The sequence below is a fragment of the Rhinoraja longicauda genome, chromosome 15 (assembly GCF_053455715.1).
Source record: "Rhinoraja longicauda isolate Sanriku21f chromosome 15, sRhiLon1.1, whole genome shotgun sequence".
In the NCBI taxonomy this organism is placed as follows: Eukaryota; Metazoa; Chordata; class Chondrichthyes; order Rajiformes; family Arhynchobatidae; genus Rhinoraja; species Rhinoraja longicauda.
Window position 1 is genome coordinate 28,276,773 of NC_135967.1, and position 20,858 is coordinate 28,297,630.

At 40.1% G+C, this 20,858-nt stretch overlaps 1 protein-coding gene across 2 annotated transcripts; it reads right to left on the reverse strand.

The window, feature by feature from the left end:
- Positions 1-3,677: 3,677 nt before the first annotated feature.
- Positions 3,678-19,282, reverse strand: nsdhl (NAD(P) dependent 3-beta-hydroxysteroid dehydrogenase NSDHL). 2 transcript variants are annotated; one of them, XM_078412374.1, is made up of 7 exons: positions 19,138-19,282; positions 18,355-18,513; positions 12,673-12,819; positions 12,436-12,564; positions 11,214-11,356; positions 9,700-9,802; positions 3,678-8,841 (listed from the first exon to the last, which is right to left on the reverse strand). In XM_078412374.1, exons 1-7 carry the CDS (start codon positions 19,153-19,155, stop codon positions 8,506-8,508), a joined length of 1,035 nt encoding a protein of 344 aa, XP_078268500.1. In that variant the 5' UTR covers positions 19,156-19,282; the 3' UTR covers positions 3,678-8,505. The 2 variants fall into 2 exon arrangements, with proteins under 2 accessions (XP_078268500.1, XP_078268499.1); XM_078412373.1 differs by having other exon boundaries at positions 18,355-18,516; positions 19,138-19,281.
- Between the last annotated feature and the right edge of the window lie 1,576 nt (positions 19,283-20,858).

The following is a 20,858-nucleotide window of genomic DNA, read 5'->3' on the forward strand; positions in this document are numbered from 1 at the left end:
AGATACAAGTACACACACACACATATATATATATATATACATATATATATATATATATATATATATATATATATATATATACATATATATATATTCAGAAAAACACACACGTACAAACAATAGTAGTGCAATAATAATAATAATGTCTATTGTAGTTCAGAGCTTATTTGAGGTTGTAGTGTTTAATAGCCTGATGGCTGTCGGGAAGAAGCTGTTCCTGAACCTGAACGTTACAGTTTTCAGGCTCCTGTTCCTTCTTCCCGATGGCAGCGGTGAAATGAGTGTGTGGCCAGGATGGTCACATATATTCCTTTTCTCCAGAGATGCTACCTGACCTGCTGAGTTACTGCAATGTTTTGTGTCAATCCACCGCTTGGATAGCTTACAACCCAACGGTCCAAACATTTAATTTTCCCTTGTGGATTTATGGTCAAGATAGCTATGGTCAATAGGGAGTTTGAAAATGGTGAGAGTTTATATTCGTAAGGGCTATAGACATTTCATATTAATTGAGAGGATGATCAGAGTAACAAAAGAGAAGAACAATCAGTAATCTTTTTCATGTGAAAGCTGCATCTTCATTATGGTTGCTTTAAAGGGGTGCAGTTTGTTTGTCTCGCTCGTTCAATGCATTACTGCAGATATAGTCCTACTGCAGACATAGACACAAAGCTAAATGCCAAAGAAAGCAGTTGCCATCAGGGGAGCAAAGACAATATCAACTTTTATGGGGAAGTGGCAAAAAAACCCTTGGGTATTATCTAATTGAAGAGGTCATCTTCTATGAAAACTTCCCAGATTACAAGGAACACTGGGAATTTCTATGGTATATTGCCGTCTTCTCTTCGTTCGGACAAAATCTCCCCATGGTAAAGAGTGATGGTTCATGTGTTTATTATGACTCATTGATGGTCAGAAATTTGAGCTGAGAGTGGAGCTAGGTCAAATTGACCGAATCAACCCCATGACATTTAAAAAACACCAATGTAGATATTAGGCAAAGCACAGATTCTACTTGGTTTACAAGGAAAGTTAGGATGAGTGGTTGAAAAAAAGATGTTGAACAACAAATTCGTCTTTGATCACCAGTCTAATAATATCTGGAAATATTGACTGCTGATGGTATATACATTTGCATATTTAATTTCTTTTAAGTTAATGGTTCAATTGTTCTTTATTGTCACATTTGCACTGCCCAATGGTATTCTTTTTGCATAGCTCACACATGCACGAGTCGCCATCTATTGCCGCCATTTACAAGAAGTCCAAAGTCCAGTCCACCTGCTCAATGTACTGGATCTGCTGAATATATATATCATTCTCTTTCATTTCAAATTCCCAGAAACTGCAAAGTTCTGCATCTGACAAATGTGTTTTTTCTCTCTCTCTCTCTACTGCCCTCATTCATCTTTCTCTTAAAGTTCCTCCAACCAGATTATGTGCAGTTAATTCCTTTCTCCCAAATGCAATTGTCTCCTGGACAACAACCACTCAGCCACATTCCCCTCTTTTCCTCCCCTTTCTGCAATTTAAAGCATGCAAGGCTTCTCATTCTAAATTTGTTGAAGGGTCATTGGCCTGAAATGTTAATTCTGTTTTGCCCTCCCCAGATGCCGTGTGCCCTGCTGAGTATCTCCAGCATTGTCGGTTTTTAACATCGCTCCATGGGCTTGAATAATCTCTCTATAACTTCCAACAATCCCCCAAAATCTCAATTTCTGCTCTTTTTCACATTCTTGACGTTAGTAAATGGTTGTCTCCTTTATCCATCTCAGTCCTAAGTTCCAGAACTTTATAGACCTGACCACCTCCCAGCCATCCTCTTTCAAAACACTTCATTTTAGTCTTTCTCATGGAATGGTTGTGACAGTGCAACGCAAGAGTGATCTCCAACCCAACTCTCATTTGCAGTATAACTCTTATACCTTAGGCTTATTCCAGAATAATGAAGATATTAGTCAAACGGAAGCCACATTGGCTACAAGGAAATGGCTGAAGCTTCCTGCTCCTGCAAATGAATATTAGTATTTGCCTACATTTTCATTGTGTATCTATAATGAATCTTCAGTGAATCTATAAGACACTTTTTGTCCACTACATCTCCCAATGGTACATTGCACACATCTATAATTAATTAATTATTTCCTGGTGTCAGCATTTCTTTCCCCTTTGACACTCGGGTCAGTATAAAGGTTCAACATCACTGATGTTGGCATGTGTGGCAGAGAGGATTGAGACTGCCAGTGCAGACGTTCACAAGGTGTTTTACAGATGTCAACTATACTAAAGCCTATTGAATTAATGGTGGAACAGCCATGCACAAATAGCCAAATGGAAGAAAGCAGTGCATAATTGTTTCAAAGACGTGTTTGAACTTAATTTATCCTACCGTGAACACAATAATCAGAAGTCAGCCTTCTTCGGGGTGTAGCAAATCATGGGGATCTATTAATAAAATTTTCTGTCACTTTTTATAAATGGAAGCAACTCAGCCACAGCCAAAGGGATGATAATTTATGACAGAAAAATATTCTAGTTAAGGGCCTGTCCCATTTAGGCGATTTTAAGGCGACTGCCGGCGACAACGGTGTCGCGGGCATGATCGTGAGGAGTCTTCAAAGAATCATAGTGGATCTCGGCGCGTCGCTGAGAAATTAACCAGATTGAAATTTCTCGGCGACAGCTGGCTTGTCGCCAGGTATCGTTGCTTATTGCGGGCGCTGTCGCATGCTGTCCCCAGATTTGCTAGGTTGTCGCAGATGCATTTAGAAGCACGTCATATTAAATTAAGTAAAGTCATTTGAAGATACCATAAAATACTTGTGTTTGACCAATTTATTTACCGTCAGGACTTTTGACAGGTAGATTGGAGGCGACAGTTTGACGGTCAGGTAAGCATGGGAATTTCGCGATGTTTATGGCCATCAGCGATTACTTTTAAAGTAGGATCCCAACCCAGATATGCAACCCAGAAACCAGATATGCATCTCCCGTACATTTTCATAGAATGCCCACACTCGCACAAAAATACATCTAACCACGTTTAAAATTAAATTTCTTAATACTGCTATTAGTAAACTGGAAGTCAATCCAGTTTATACCTTGTTACTGTGCAGCTTGGTTTTCAAGTAACCCGGGCAAGATGTTATATTTCAAAACTCTCATGTAATTAGACCTGTCAGTGATTTCAGCGAAAATTAGGACGCCGGAGAAGCATTGATAAGCGTGAGAATTTCACGATGTTTCCGAAGACGGTGTAATCTCTTAGCCAGGTACTAGTTTCACAAATAAAAGTTTCTTGTATCGACCTGACTCGGCATTGTCATGGTCATTGTCGTAGGGTAAAGGAAAATTTCGGCAATTTGCTACAACTTTGACAGTCGCCTAAAAAATCACCTAAGTGGGACAGGCCCTTTATTTAAGCTGGTGGATTGCAACATATCCAGCTAGTTCATAGCTTAGTTAGAAGAAATCCCTTAAAATGGTCTAATAGTTTGGTTCAAGCAAATACATATGTGTTTCCTAGTCTCATTAGCCATGGATAAGAATTACAATTTATATTTGTGTATTAGGTGATCATTTGAAATGTGGAAAGTAATGAGAATCGGTTGGCACACAAATACTTCAAATAGCATTCAGAAGTGTTCAAATGGGAAACTTAACCTTTAATATCTCATTATTCTAGTTCAAATGATTCCCATCCATAATAAAAATATCTTAAAATCTATTGTTAAACACTTGGTCAACACAAACCATGAAATACAGAAATTCTGTAACATTTCTAAAGGAATAAATAACAAATAATGCCAGCACATTTCAGAACAGATGCATTTTGTGAAAAACTTTTTTGTGAATATCTTATCTCAAAGATCAAAACTAATACTTTAACATAACAAATTCAATATTGGTGATTGTAGGAGCCATTTACGCTTAATTTAGTTACTGTCATTGTATTATGGCTATGTTTAATATTTCTAGTTTCTGTCTTTTTTGCATGCTTGTGGGTGTGATTTGATATGTAATGGGGAGTGTCTACATGGGAAGAGGCTAGCGTAGCGACAGAGATTGTGGGTCAGTTTAGTCTCGGCGGATGGAGAGAATAGTTTTTTACCACACTCACGTCTGCCACACTCACGACTGCCACACTCGCGCCAGCTACACTCACAAGAACCACAGTTGACAAGAACGAAAAGTTATGAATTACCCTTTGAATTGTGCTACTTTAATAAAGACCAATGAATCAAGAAACAGTGTTTGAAAGATTCGTTTTTGTTATCTCAGAGTGCGGTGTGTGCGTAAGCTGTACCTCCATTCCATCCCCGAGCAGTAATGGCTATCGAAGTTGGACTTTGAGAAGGTATAGAAACTGCCATTACATTAGAGTAAAAAACTTTTCTCTGAATGGAGATAGAGTAAAAAAATTCTCTGAATGGACTAGAGTAAAAAAGGCTATTCTGACAGAAGAATCTAAGAAAGACTTGTTCTACAAGCAAAATCCGAGTCAACAGTGGATCTGAAGAAAAGGCTGAATCTGCCAGAGATTAGAGCAGAAATCCTGGAACAAAGAATCTGCCGGTCAAAGGCAAATTGACACGGTCTACACCTGGATCATTAGAAGATTGAAGACTTCATTGACTGGGTACCATGAGTAGACGACTGTTTAGTCATAATTTTAAGTTAAGTCTAAAAACTTAAAAGCCTGTGAGAAAATTCTGCAGTACTATTTCATACAAGAAACTTATTTATGCTACGAGGAGATAAGAAACCCAAACTCGCAGAGCATGACCTTGAAAATTAACGATGTTGTGAACCTCTACAAGATAAGGTGCTCAGCTAGCAATTGTTTACCATAGGGACTGGCCGAAGACTTTCAGCCTTGGAATTAATGATGTGTTTTGAAAAAGTAATTAAACTATTTTGAATCCTTCTGGTGTTTCTGGAACATAGCGATAAGCACCAATTCATCATGGACCTTCCATCAGGTAAGTATGAAGAACCGCCACAGGAGGGAGATGCGGAGCAAAAATCAAGAAGATATGAGAAAAGAGACATTCAACTTTCAGAAAAAGGGCAGGCAGCCTATCTGGAAAGATGCCAGAAGGATAGAGACAAGTTGTGGAAGCAGGTCATCAAATTAATTGACTGTCAGAAGGAACTGATGGAATCAGATGAGAATGTGAACATTGTACAATCTGGTCTGGATCAACTACTTAACCTTTACCATGGGTTGGAGAAAAACAACACTCAATACTGTGTTTACAACTACCAAAGGAGCAACTCGAATGGCACACTCAGTGGTTCCAAGAGAGGGTGAATTTTTTTGATGGTTTCATGGCTGACGCTGAGAAGTGGTTATCTGAAACCATAGCTCAAACATTGCCCTCTACAGTAGAAGGTGCGATGCAACAAGGTATTGAAGTGGGAGAAGAAATTACACCTCAGGATAGTGTCTCAAACGTTTCAACGCGAAGATCTAGACGTAAATCTGGTTCTGTAGCCAGTTCAACTACGAGGGTCTCTGCTCAAATGGAAGCTGAAATGGCTGCTCTCTCGCTAGAAGCTGCCGCCTTAGAGAAAAAATATGAGATTGAGGAACAAGAAAAACTGCTGAAAAGGGAGGCTAAGAAACAAGAACAGCTGAAGAGAGAGGCGGGTAGACAAGAAGAACAGCTGAGAAAACAAGAACAGCTGAAGAGGGAGGCTGAGGAACGAGCAGAACAGATGAAGAGGGAGGCTGAGGAACGAGCAGAACAGCTGAAGAGAGAGAAGGAACGGTTGGAAATAGCCACGAAGCTGGCAGCTGCTGGGGCAAGGAGGGACATACTGGAAGGCCGAAGATCAAAATGCAGCTCGAGAGTATCAGGACCTAAGGAAAGAGGAATACGGACGAGAAGCCGGAGCAAATGGAACAAAAGGAGAAGTCAACTACGAGTGATTTTGTTGCCTTACCTCAGTTAAATGCGCATATTGGGGCCGGGGTGGAAACCTGTATTTTCTCCATCTTACCAGTACCAGTACAGGTTGGAAACCTACGCATTTTTGGACAGTGGAAATTCAGCTACCTTATGCACAGAAAGCCTGATGAGAAGGCTGGACATTACAGGAGAAAAGGCGAACTCACTCATCGGAGTTCTCATCAGATTCAGACAAGAGCCGTAGCTTTGATGGCGGATATCAAGGCAATGTTTCATCAGGTCAAGGTATCGGAAAAGCAAGTCGACTATTTGCGATTCCTATAGTGGCTGGAAGAACTGCAGCTTAAGCTGGATGAATCTACCTTCTGGACTGATAGCATGACAGTACTTAGGTACATCAACAATGAAAATAAACGCTTCCTAACATTTGTCGCAAACAGGATCGCTTTCGTAAGGGATGCTACTAATGTATCACAGTGGAAGTATATTAATACCAAGGAAAATCCTGCGGATAAAGCATCTAGAGGATTAACAGCAGACCGCTTCTTAAGTAGTAAGAGATGGATCAATGGGCCTGAGTTTCTCTGTAAACCAGATCGAGAATGGCCAAAGGTTAACCTGGAAACTGAAATCTCTGTTAATGATCCGGAGATCAAGCAAGACATCATAGTGAACGCCATTATTAAGGACCCATTGGATTCAACAAACTATTTAATTACCCATTTCTCATCATGGAATAAGTTGAAGACTGTGGTGGCTTGGTTTCTTAAATTAAAAACAATGCTTTTGCAGTGGACTCGTAAGAGAAAGGAAACTCGGGCTGCTATGAGTAGCTTTGAAACAGATCCTGGCAAGCTGAAAGAAAAGGTTGACAGAGAGATGCAAGTCTTTAAGGCATCATACCGGGGACAGCGTTTGTGTCCGGATGAGCTTTTTAAGGCGGAAAATGCAGTTATCTCTTTCTGTCAAAGACAAGAATATAAGGAAGAACTATCAGCACTACAAGCTGGTGAACATGGTGTTAAAAGAAATAGTCACTTATACAGGCTTGATCCGATACTGGATAAAGGACTTCTGAGAGTAGGTGGTCGCCTAAATAAACTAGCGATGCCTGAAGAAGCTAAGCATCCTATTATTCTTTCGAAGGACTTTCATATTTCAACATTGCTGTTACGACATATTCATGAACAGATCGGACATGGAGGAAGAAATCACATCTTATCGAAACTTTGTAAAAAGATACTGGAGATCATGCCAGACGTTAAAGGTTCAGACTAAGGACAACATCTTGGTAAGACCAATAACCATGATATGTCTGCTTCTAGAAGGTGAAGGAGAAGATTGAAGAATCGCTAAAGAAGTTTGAATGCCAACATATAATTCATATTACTTTTGTTTTTGATAAATATTAAGATTTTATAGCTCCTTTTGGTATCTATTGGTAATTGTTTCGTCATATACGCAGAACAATTAGGGGCCGGTGTGTAGGAGCCATTTACGCTTAATTTAGTTACTGTTATTGTATTATGGCTATGTTTAATATTTCTAGTTTCTGTCTTTTTTGCATGCTTGTGGGTGTGATTTGATACGTAATGTGGAGTGTCCACATGGGAGGAGGCTAGACAGAGATTGTGGGTCAGTTTAGTCTCGGAGGATGGAGAGAATACAGTTTTTTGCCACACACACGTCTGCCACACGCGCCAGCTACACTCATAAGAACCACATGGTAACGACTACACGATTTTTACTGTATTGTTTGAAGAAGAAACAGTTGATAAGAACAAAAAGTTATGAATTACTCTTTGAATTGTGCTACTTTAATAAAGACCAATTAATCAAGAAACAACGTTTGGAAGATTCATTTTTGTTATCTCAGAGTGCGGTGTGTGCGTAAGCTATACCTCCATTCCAACCCCAAGCAGTAATGGCTATCGAAGTTGGACTTTGAGATGGTATAGAAACTGCCATTACAGTGATGTATCAAACTAAAATTCAGACTAGTCATTTAGGGAGGTTAACCAATTATTTTAAATATATTAAAATAAATTCAACAAAAAAAAATATGGTGCATAAAAATCTGTTTTGGACAAATTTTCTTTTAATAAAAAGAGGCATAAAGAGGAGAAAGGGTTTTTTTTCGCACACAAGAGTTTCTACCAAAGTTTAAACTTGGCACGCAACTCAAAAATATGCAGAAATGTATCATCTCAGTTTAGGAATTGCAGTTGTCATTAATTTCCTTAAATATACCAGTTGTATTTCAAGAATTCCTCAAAACATTTGCTACGTTTTGATATCACAGGATATACAAGATTTATTTTTATTTCTTGACAACAAATAGTGCACTTGCAAATTGGTTTATATGCCATTGTGCAAGATATACTACCTTCTCCTCTCCCAGAAAGGCAAAAGTCACATCAACCTTTTACTACTTTTTGACTGGACAAATGCTTGGAACCCAGTCAAGAAAGGTTACATTTCCAAATTTTGTAAGAATGATAGCTATGATTAACTTAAACATGTCAAGTCCACATATAACCACCTGATTGAGAACCAGGCAGTACATCCGAAAACTGATTGACTGAAACCATCATTCTTTTAATCTTTTGAGGTATGTGAAACTTTGAATTGTATTCTTTATTCCTTCACTCAGGCAGATGACAGGTTTATATCCCAGATCTCTCTTTGCTCTTTCACAGCTGTAGTAGTGGAATGTTCCTGCTAATGCTACTCGCATGGGAGTGAATGTTGGCTTAATGGTCAAAAATGGCTTCAGCAGCATTAGGAAAATTGTAAGCAAGGCAGCCAAATAATAAGCCAATAGGTAAGGTATGTGATACTTTGGACGATCATAATTCAACCCAACTAAAAGCTCAGATAAGAAAGTCCAGAAGGGAATCGGTTCATCGTTTGTGATATGATAAGCCTATTGAAATTAAAAAGAAACAGTTAATAAAGCAATAACAGAATATTATACAGATTACAAAATTTCGTCCAAATGAAAATAATGTTAAAATTACAATTCTGCTGAATGATATAAATTACCATAAAATGTCTTTTTATCCTTTGTCCATAATACTAGTTAGGAAAGAGGCAGTGAAAGTAGGAAAAAGGGCAAATTTAAGATTAACTAATTTGTTTTTTTTAAATCCTGCAACATTCATATTTTCTTAAAAGCATTGGTCTTGGCTTAGTGGTGATCTACTTGACAGAGCCATGAGATTGCAAGTTCAAGTCCCGTTCCAAAGATATTATACATAAACTATGTTGACATCTGTTAGAGATGATTGCTTTTGGCCAAGATCTGATGAAATAGACATTTCTATCCTGTCATGATGAAGATCCCATTGAACTATGTTGATAAAGAAGAAAAGTTCTCTCAGCATGCTGGTCATTATCCCTCTAAGAAACCCATCCATCCAGAGTTTTTGGAATCATTCTACGTTTCATTTCCTTACATTACAACACTGACCAGAGAACATTATTGGGTATCCCTGTTGAAAATGCAGATACTTGTTAAATCTCCCTTAAGTTCCTGTTACTGGCTGAATCTACTTTTCATCAGTAAAACTATTAAGATTGCAAATATACAGATTGTTTTAGTTGTTTAAAAAAAGTCAGTGACAAAACACACAAACCATAGTGTCATATTGCGGAAATTGGACTGTTGTACCAATAAAGTATTTCAATCAATTCTAGCAAAAGCTTTCAAATGAAATTAAACAATGTTAATTTATAATAGGCAGTTTTTGAAATAATATGTGGGTTCAATATCAAATATCACCTTTCCAGAGATGCGTGAATTTCGGTGAAGATTCTCCGCTGCCAGGATTAGCCCATGTACAACATTATCAACATAGGTAAAGTCTACCAGGTTCTTACCGTTACTGTAAAAGATACAAGCACAGTTGTCAGTCCATGAAATAAGAGTAAGCATAATATCACTTATATTAAAAGTACCAAGAACAATAATTACAGTTCAGCCACCAAATACATCCTTTTAAACAAAACTTGTGTAGAACTTAAAGTGATAGAAACTTTAAAATAAGCCACAAAGTATATAATATGCCAACCTTAAAAATACATGACATGACCTACTCATCAACTGACTGTCACTAAACAGAAAGATACAGGTTATGGAACACTCATTGCACTGTCCAAACTCCATACCTGTATTAAAATTGTTTCCTCAAAATCTTTGGAAATTTTACGCACAGGTCAAAAGAGATGGAAATCAATTTGAGAATAAAGTTGGACATTGGTACTATTTTATCAATGACAATCCACAGCCAGCACTGCATTTCTTGTTTGAGGGAGGGAGAGAGGATGGGAGGAACAAAACATTGGAAATAATCCCATACCTTTAAACATAAAAGTAACACTTCAGACGTTAGGAAGCTAAACAGCCACTTGGGAGCGCTCTACACCCAATTACAGCACAGCAGATCCAATATTTCAATTCCACAGTCATACAGTGTGGAAACAGGCCCTTCGACCCAACTTGCCCACACCGACTAACATGTCCCATCTACACCAATCCCACCTGTATTTGGCCCATATCCCTCTAAATCCGTCTTATCCATGAACCTGTCTTATCCATGTACCTGTCCAAATGTTTCTTGCATGTTGCAAAACTTCCACCTCCGGCAGCTTGTTCCATACATCCACTACCTTATGTGTGAAAAAGTTACCCCTCAGGTTCCTATTAAATCTTTCCCCCTTCACCTTAAACCTATGTAGTCTGGTTCTCGATTCCCCTACTCTGGGCAAGAGACGGTGTCTACCCGATCTATTCCTCATGTTTTGTATGCCTCCATAAAATCACCCTTCATACTCCTGTGCTCCAATGATTAGCCTGCTTAACCTCTCCTTACACCTCAAGCCCTCGAGTCCTGGCAACATCCTCGTAAATCTTCTCTGCACCCTTTCCAGCTTGACAACATCTTTCCTATAACATGGTGCCCAGAACTGAACACAATACTCTAAATGCCACCTCCCCAATAATTTGTTAAACATAATTTCTCTTTCATGAAAGCACACCAATGACCACCTAATCATTTAACGATTTTCTGAGTGCATGTAACCAAATCGTTAATGGATTTCAGCATTTTGCTGGCAAATAATGTCAGGTAAATTGCCATATTATTAGCTATTTTCCCATCTCACTTCTTATCCAATTTCTCACTTCTTAACTCACCTCATCCTACCAATGAGAAAGTTACCCACTGACTTATGACTTTTCCTGAAAATAATAAATACGTATTGCTGAATGCATTACTACATCCATACATTACCAACCCAATCATAAATTTCATCTTGCCACTCCTTGCAGCCTGTACAAGGACAGGGACTAAATGTGGATCTTGTGGTCCAAAAATGCCATGAGGACGAATTGCGATTGTTACGAAATTCTGATCTGGATCATTGGCATTGAGAACTTCCTGAAGGATAAAGGATAAAGTATTAATTGTGCATATATGTGCGGAAGAAAATAAAAAGTGTTAATTTCCATTTTTTCAATGGGCAATAACCCTCAGCCCATGGCTTATGGCTACATAAATTAGTGTCCCACTCATGCAATTGCCAAATCATCTAGAACAATTTGCAACAACTGGAAGGTCAAGAGTACCATAATAATCAAAGGGTGTACAAATGCTGCATTGAAACAAAACAAGAATTTATACAAGTAACTAGCACCCAATAACAAAAATACATTCAAATTTGAAAACATACCACATCAAATTCACTTTAAAAGATTAACCAAGTTGCCACCTGAAAACTCTTATCAGGACCAATTTGGATTAAAACATTTGTCGATAGCTAAACTGAACTGGAGCAGAGTTGTTATTAATAATTCACATTAATTTATATTCTCGGGACACTGCTGAATCAATGCAGGAAGGAATTTGAATGGATTCAAAAGCAGCTTTTGAAATCTTTGCAGAAGCAGCTGCTTCGCAATGGTTCTCTTGAATCCCAGTCACATCAATAGCAGATTAAACATATAAATATCAGTTTATAGTTTGAGAAATACCAATTCCGGTATAGGTTTTATCTTTCTCAATTCTCAGAAGAGACAAAAATTGAAAGTAGCACATGGGGACAGGGTTTAAAAAACACCAGATGACCAGCATGTGAAAATTAGGACCAAGCGACATTTAAAAAATAAAATTAGAGTAACTGAAATGCAGAGTATTGTCACAATGATCAAAAGGGTCTCTACAAAGTTAAAGGGTTAAACATTTTCACCTCAATTGTCAGTTGTCATTTGACCAAACTTACTGCACAAAGTATGTCAAATGGCCATCTCGGAAGGCTATAAACACAGTCATCAGGGGAAATACAAATATTTACATTAGCGCAAAGGGATGATCTCCCAAAATTAGCTGGAAACACTGCCAGGCGCCACAGGGCTGAGGTGAGTGGCACCCTCTCCCCTTCCCTGTCCCCCCTCTACGAGGAATGGGCCCAACGGGTCAAGTTACTTTTAAATTTGTGATTTAAAATCTACTACGCTTACCTTTTCCTGTAAGATCTTTGTTTGTGAATAGTAGTCAATGGGGTTTTTAGCATATGGTAGGTCTTCAGAGCCATTCTTTAGGTCAGTACCTTCAAATACAACACTAGCACTACTTGTGAGCACCAGTTTCTGTGTGCAAGAAAACAGCACGATTAAGGTATGAACGATTATTGCTATGGGTGGGAGTGTTGAAGTCAAATTGCGCAGACATTTAAGCTGAAGTGAACTATTTCTTACCTGAACACCAGCTTCTTTACAGGCTTCAATTATGGTTTTGGTCCCCGTGTAATTGACCTTGTAGAAGAGTTCTCTGTTATCACTGGAAGGTGGTGGAGAGGCGCAGTGAAATACAATGCTCACATCCTGAACCGCTGACAGTATATCCTGAAGGGCAATCATTTATTTACTTGTAACTCCTTTCTTTTTTAAAAATATTTTGAAAGTAAGCATACGATACACAATAGCAAAATAACCAGGTGGCCAAATTTCTCTTGACTGCAGCAAGCTTGTAAATTTTAAATTTTAAAGGAGGAGCAAGTCCAGAATAAAACACACCTATACACTAAGCTCTGGTTTATTTAGTATTTATGTATTCAGAATTTCCAACCAAATGGCTACCATTTAAAAATATTAAGCAATTTCATGTAAACAGCTCCCATCAACTGGTAGCAGAGCAGTCCCTGTTGTGTGTTTATATATTGTGGTAGGTTCCAATTGTGCTTCATAAACTACTGTGTTTCGTCCATTGATCTGTTACGTAGCATAAGAATACCCAGCAAATATATGAACTGAAGTATTTGAATGAATGTTGAAACAGAAAATGGAAATATTTGAAAGACATGAAAAGGGTGAATATCATAACATTCTTATGCAAGAATTCAACACTCCATCCTTTTCTCCCGAGATGTTGTCTGACCCGCTGAGTTACTCCAGCATTTTGTGTCTACACTCGTTCCTTAATAATGTATTATTTTAAATTACAGCCTTCAATTTCAATTCACAAAAGTTTGTTGGCACTGATGAAATCCATTACAGTATCCAGAACACAGCGAATAAATTGCACGGACCTTTTAACATTTAGAATTAAATTATTTTCATTTCAGTGGTAGGCTAGCTATGTGTGAAAGACAAATGCATAGCTTACATAAGAGATTGAGCTCATTTTCAAAACAAAGCAAAAGTTTTATTTCAAGTATTATGCAAAATAAGTATGGAAAGACATTAGTAGTTCATTTACTCTGATGCACAAGGCAGTGTAGCTGTAGGCTGATTAATAGTGTAATCCTTTTTAAAGATTCGGCACTCCATGTGAAGGCGAGTAGAGTAATTAAAAAAAATGTTGTTGATGTATTTTACATTAATAATGCGTGGCCTTAAAAAATAAAATTGCAGTGTAAAACATTGTTATTTAAAAGGATTAGGAGACGACATATAGCTTGGCAATTTATTTAAACGTTTATGCATAGATTGCAAGTATGTGATGTAATGCTTTTTTATGGAAAAGTTCATGAAATCTCATGTCTTTTTCAATAAACCGAAACCCCCGCATTCCCCCATGGATACCAGTTTACTGAAAACTCACTCTATTTGCTTTTTGTTTTGGACCCTCTCATCTGCCTGATTTACAACTAGAAATCCGAATGTTGGCATAATTCTTCCAGTGTGCAGAAAATGCAAGATACCCAGTTTCAACATGTTGTGGATACTGTAATGGATTTCATCAGGTCAACCCAAAACATCACCTATTCCTTTTCTCCAGAGATGCTGCCTGACCCGCTGAGTTACTCCAGCATTTTGTGTCTATCCCAAGTATCAACATGATGATCACAAATGGTGAACTTGAAATGTAAAAGCACTCATCAAGTTATCTTGTCAGAATGAAATTACATTTATAATCATAAGAAATATCTGGTACTTAGATAAATAACCCTTGCTGTAGAACATTTCAAGTCAGTTACTTACAAATAATCCCAGGGTTTGGAATTGGACTTTCACTTGGGGTTGGCATGAATTTTGCTACATGTATTTGCAGGAGTTACAAACAGAATGTGGCAATGTGAACCTCCTCATTTCAGTTAATGTTGGTTAAGTCCTGCCAATTGTTGGAGTGGGATGATTAGTTTTCAACATCACAATAATTCTGATTAGGTCTAAATTCAGGAATTCCCTACCCAACATCAATGTGAAAATATCTTCCAAGAGTACTTAATTGTCATAGGTACCGAAAACAAACAATAAAATTGTCACGTGCAGCAGCATGACAGGCCAGTAAAGAGAGTACTTGCTAAAAATATTCAATTAAAATACACCAATATTATTGAAAAAGTCCAAAGTCCTTAGTGCAACCAAGGTGTTTGTAGTTTAGTTCGTGCTTTTAGTGTCAAGGACCAGATGGTTTTTGGGAATAAGCTGTTCTTGTACCTGGAGGTCACTGTTTTCAGACTCCTATTCCTTCTACCTGATGGCAGATCTGAAATGAGAACATGACTAGAGTGGTGTGGGTCCTCAATGATACTGGCTGTCTTTGAGGCAGTGGCTCCTAAAGATCCCTTCGATGGTGGGAGGTCAGTATGCATGATGTCACCACATATTGTAATCTCCTTTGTTCCTGGGCATTTGAGTTGCCAAAAAGGTTGTGATGCAACCAGTCAATATGCTCTCGACTGTACACCTGTAGATATTAGAGAATTTGTCAATATAACAAATATTTCAATCTTCTAAGGAAGTATAGGCGTTGATGGGCTTTCATCATGATTGCATCGATGTGCTGAGCCCAAGATAGGTCATCAGAAATATGCATGCGCTGGAACTTGTTGACTTTCCACCACCACCCCATCGATGAAGCAATGTTTGTGGATCCTCGGCCTCTCTATTCTCAAGTCAACAATCAGCTTCTCAGACTTAACATTCGGGCACCATTCAATCAGAAGATCGATCTCCTTCCTATAACTCTGACTCATCATTTCCCATAATTCGCCCAATCATCAGCGGATTTAAAGATGACGTTGGAACTGTGTCTGGCTACACAGTCAAGGGTATAAAGTGATTAGAGCAGGAGAATAAATACAAGGCCGTGTTGTGGTTCTATGCTGATAGTTATTGAAGAAGTAGTGTTGTTGCCAATCCATTCCGATTGTGGTCAGTTGATGAGGAAGTCAAGGAACCAGATTCATTGGGATGTGCAGAGACCCAGTTCCCCAAGCTCGATAACAAATTTGTAGTGAATGATGTTGAATGCTGATCTGTAGTAGATGAACAACAATCTGACATATGTTCTTACTGTCCAAGTGGTCTAGTGCAGTGGAGAGTCAGCAACATGGCATCTCCCGTGGATTTATTATGGTGGTAGGCAAAATGTAGTGGGTCCAAGTATATGGTAAGATAGGAATTAATAAGTGTCATCACCAACCTCTCAAACCACCACCACCGTGGCATTAGTGCCACCAGTTGATAGTCATTGACGGTTATCACTGTACTCTTGTCGAATTTTCATCAGAAGCACTCTATATCAAGGCGGCAATTCACTATCACATTCTTAAGGGAAATAAAAGGTGGCTTTTATAGTGATATCCATATCCTTGACACCAGCCAATGAAAAGCTTTTCCCTCAAATGCCATTGATTTAAATGTTGCTCGAGATATTTAACATTATGATTAGTCAACAATTTTGGAAAGTCTGAGATAGTCACCGAAAAGATATAGTTCTGCAAGTAATGGCCAAATCTGACATCAGCCATTATTAATGAAGCTGAACCTTTTTTAAACCCGTGCCATATTGGCATATGATTTCCAATTATTTTAAGATGATTTTTCAGGGTTGGTTGCGTTAAGGCTTTCCACTGTCTATCTCAATGTTAGATGGCATTTCTGATTGTTACTAGCATTTACTGGTGACATAGTGATGGATCCGATAGAACTGCTGCCTCACAGCGCCAAAGACCCAAGTGCAATCTTGGCCTTGGGTGTTGTCTGTGCACGTTCTCCCCGTGACCTGTGTTTTTTCTCCAGCTGCTCTGGGTTTGTACAATTGTATATTTTCAGTTTTCTATACTTGCCTTAAGTTCCCTTTTCCTTCTTCGTTAGAGCACATGGTATTGGGGGTAGGGTATTGACATGGATAGAGAACTGGTTGGCAGACAGGAAGCAAAGAGTAGGAATTAACGGGTCCTTTTCAGAATGGCAGGCAGTGACTAGTGTGGTGCCATAAGGCTCGGTGCTGGGACCCCAGTTATTTACAATATATATCAATGATTTAGATGAGGGAATTAAATGTGGCATCTCCAAGTTCGCGGACGACACAAAGCTGGGTGGCAGTGTGAGCTGCAGGGTAACTTGGATAGGTTGGGTGAGTGGGCAGATGCATGGCAGATGCAGTATAATGTGGATAAATGTGAGGTTATCCACTTTGGTGGCAAGAACAGGAAGGCAGATTATTATCTGAATGGTGTCAGATTAGGAAAAGGGGAGGTACATCAGTCACTGAAAAGTAAGCATGCAGGTACAGCAGGCAGTGAAGAAAGCTAATGAGATGTTGGTCCTCATTACGTGAAGATTTGAGTTTAGGAGCAAGGAGGTCCTACTGCAAGTTTACAGGGCCCTGGTGAGACCGCATCTGGAGTATTGTGTGCAATTTTGGTCTCCTAATTTGAGGAAGGACATTCTTGCTATTGAGGGAGTGCAGCGTAGGTTCACCAGGTTAATTCCCGGGATGGCGGGACTGACATATTATGAAAGAATGGGTCGAGTGGGCTTGTATTCACTGGAATTTAGGATGAGAGGGGATCTAAAAGAAACATATAAAATTCTTAAAGGATTGTACAGGCTAGATGTAGGAAAAATGTTCCTGATGATGGGGGAGTCCAGAACCAGGAGTCACAGTTTAAAAATAAGGGGGAAGGCATTTAGGACTGAGATGAGGAAAAGCTTTTTCACCCAGAGTTGTGAATCTGTGGAATTCTCTGCCACAGAATGCAGTGGAGGCCAATTCACTGGATGTTTTCAAGTGAGAGTTAGATTTAGCTCTTAGGGCTAAAGGAATCAAGGGTTATGGGGAAAAAGCAGGAACAGGGTACTGATTTTAGATGATCAGCCATGATCGTATAGAATGGCGGTGCTAACTCGAAGGGCCGAATGTTCTACGCCTGCACCTATTTTACTCTGTTTGGTATGACAATAGACAATAGGTGCAGGAGTAGGCCATTCAGCCCTTTGAGCCAGCACCGCCATTCAATGCGATCATGGCTGATCACTCTCGATCAGTACCCCGTTCCTGCCTTCTCCCCATACCCCCTCACTCCGCTATCCTTAAGAGCTCTATCCAGCTCTCTCTTGAAAGCATCCAACGAACTGGCCTCCACTGCCTTCTGAGGCAGAGAATTCCACACCTTCACCACTCTCTGACTGAAAAAGTTATTCCTCATCTCCGTTCTAAATGGCCTACCCCTTATTCTTAATGAGTGAGATGCACCATGACATCACAGATTCTCGGACTTATTAACCTTTCCTTTCACCCTTCTGGGAACATGTTAGGGCTGAATTATCACCATTACACTTTTGAATGATTCACATTGGTCAGACGAGTGCAAGAGGAGCTTCTCCCAGATCACTTTTGCAAGTCTGAAACATCAGCTATCCATGTTCTCCAGGGATGCTACCTGACCTGAGCTACTCCAGCACTTTGTCATTTTTTTATAAACCAGCATCTGCAATTCCTTGGTTCTACTATTTCTTCATTTTTGCAAGTTCTTGTTTATTATTAGTAGAATAGCCTTCCTCTGTTTTAGAACAATCTATCATTATCTTGTTCCACAACTAGAAAGGTTTAATAGCTCAATGCATTTTTTTCTTTTTTTTACGCGAACGAGTGCAATTACTTATGCAAAGTAGTGTTACGTTTTAAATATATATTTTATCACTGACCTCTTTACAGCACAGATCTGCACTGAAAAACTGAACTCCTTCAATCGCAGATGACTTTCTGATATCCAGAATATTAACATGGTATCCCTTCTCCAGAAGCTTCGTCACTAGACGTTGGCCCAGAAATCCAGAGCCCCCGATAACAGTGCATTTGTTATTCTGCTAAAAAACAAATTGGAAAAAATCTGATGGATTTTCGCCAGCTCTCAGACACACAGGTGAGGATCATTGAGGAAACTACGGCTCAGCACAACTCAAGGTCTTCCCCGGGCGAAGATAGACACAAAATGCTGGAGTAACTCAACTGGACAGGCAGCATCTCTGGAGAGAAGGAATGGGTGATGTTTCGGGTCGAGACCCTTCTTAAGAGTCACCGCCCGAAACGTCACCCATTCCCTCTCTCCTAGAGTAAGAAAATAACTGCAGATGCTGGTACAAATCGAAGGTATTTATTCACAAAATGCTGGAGTCACTCAGCAGGTCAGGCAGCATCAGCCTGAAGAAGGGTCTCGACCCGAAACGTCACCCATTCCTTCTCTCCTGAGATGCTGCCTGGCCTGCTGAGTTACTCCAGCATTTTGTGATGCCTTCGATTTGTACCAGCATCTGCAGTTATTTTCCAAAATGTTGTGTTGTGTCTACCTTCGATGTCAACCAGCATCTGCCGTGTTTTCCTACCTCCCCCTTGCTTTGTCTGACTCGCCCACTTTCGCTCGACATTCAAGCGAATCTCGGTTTCCCGATCCCTTCGGTCAAGGCAGATATTGCCGATTGGATACTCACCCGCAGACGTGCAGCCATCTCTGCGGCAGCAAAGGCAAGCGGACGGCGCAGTGACAGGACGAGACGAGACGAGACCAACACGACCCGGTGCAAGGCAAAGGCAGTGCAATGCAATGCAAGGGGCAGTCCTCTCCCTTCTGACGAGTGCAGCAGCAAAGCAAACCTCTGCTCTGGTGATTGCTCCACAATCCAATCAAATCGCCGAGCGACCATGGGTCGGTGGCGGCATTTGCAACACTAACCAATCGCAAGCCAGTCAAGTTTCACTGGCTGATCTATTTCAATGATTCCCCTGAACCCATTCACAAAACTACTGCAAGTCACAGTGCATGTGAATGGGCATGGCGAATACTGCACTAAATGTTGCACTTTTTTAAAATCTGTGCTCGATTGTACTCATGTAGTCTTGTCTTTGGATAGCGCGCAAACACAAGCTTTTCACAGTACCTTGTTACACGTGACAACAATAAACTCAGCTGGACTCTCAACTAACTACAGTATTCATGTGTGGGTGGGCGGTGAGGTTAAATATTTACAATTAACTAGACTGAGGTGGAATCTTTCCTGCGGGCATCTCCTGGCTGGGGCAACCCTCTCCGACTGACGAAGCCCGTTGCCGGGCGGGAGTGTCCCCCAGGGCCGTGGGCGGGTGAGGGAGGACAGGGAAGAGGGTGCATTGCTGCAGCGCCCTCTCCCCCCCCCCCCCCCCCCCCCAATCCTCCCTCCCTACCTCCCTCTCCCCCCTCCCTCTCTCCCTCCCTCCCTCTCTCCCTCCCTCCATCCCCTCTCCCTCCATTTCCACTCCCACCTCCCCCACCCACTCCCTCCAACCCCCTCCCTCTTCCCTTCCCCTCCCCCACAGTCCATCCCCCTCAACCCCCCCTTATCCCCCTCCTTCCCCCCCCCCTCTACCTTCACCCCCTTCCCCTCCACCCCCCTTATCCTCTCCCCCACCTTCTCCCTCCCTCCCTAGGAGATAGATTTGAACTTTAAAATGTGAATAACTTTAAAAATATAACACCAATTTCAATTAAACTTATTCCATTAGCACGAAAGGGACGATGGTGAGTATGGTGGGCCTAAAATTGTCGCTCTATCAGATGTAGTTTAGGAGCAAACAAACAAGAGTTTTAGTATATTGATTTGCAAGGAAACCCAGATTCATTTGAACATCTACATTTTCCAAATGGATTGCATTTTTAAAAAGAAAAATGATCAGAATTCCATGCTGCTGGTGGAAGGAGTGAAGGGTGATGGGTGACAATCAAGCTGACTACTTGGTCTCAGATGATGTTGAACGTCTGAGTGTTAGAGCTACATTCATCCAGATATTATAGCTGCCATTACAGCTGGTAAATATTCCACCATGCTCTTGCCAGAATTTGTAAGTGGTGGAAAGGTTTGGGGATTTCAATTCCTGTATTAATTGTTCCACAATACCAAACCTCTGACCTGATCTTATAGCTACAGCATTTATATGTTTGACCAAGTTTCTAATCAATGGTATCCCCAGACCATCGATGATGGGGAGAACTTGGGTAACGCCATAGAATGTCAAAGGTAGGTGGTTGGACTCTCACTCCTTGGATGTGGTCATCGATAGGCACTTTTGTGGCACAGCTGCTACTTGCAACATAAACTCCCATGACTGAATGTTGTCCGGTTTTACTGCAGCAAACGTGGATTTCTTCATTATCTAAGAGTTGTAAATGGAATTAAAC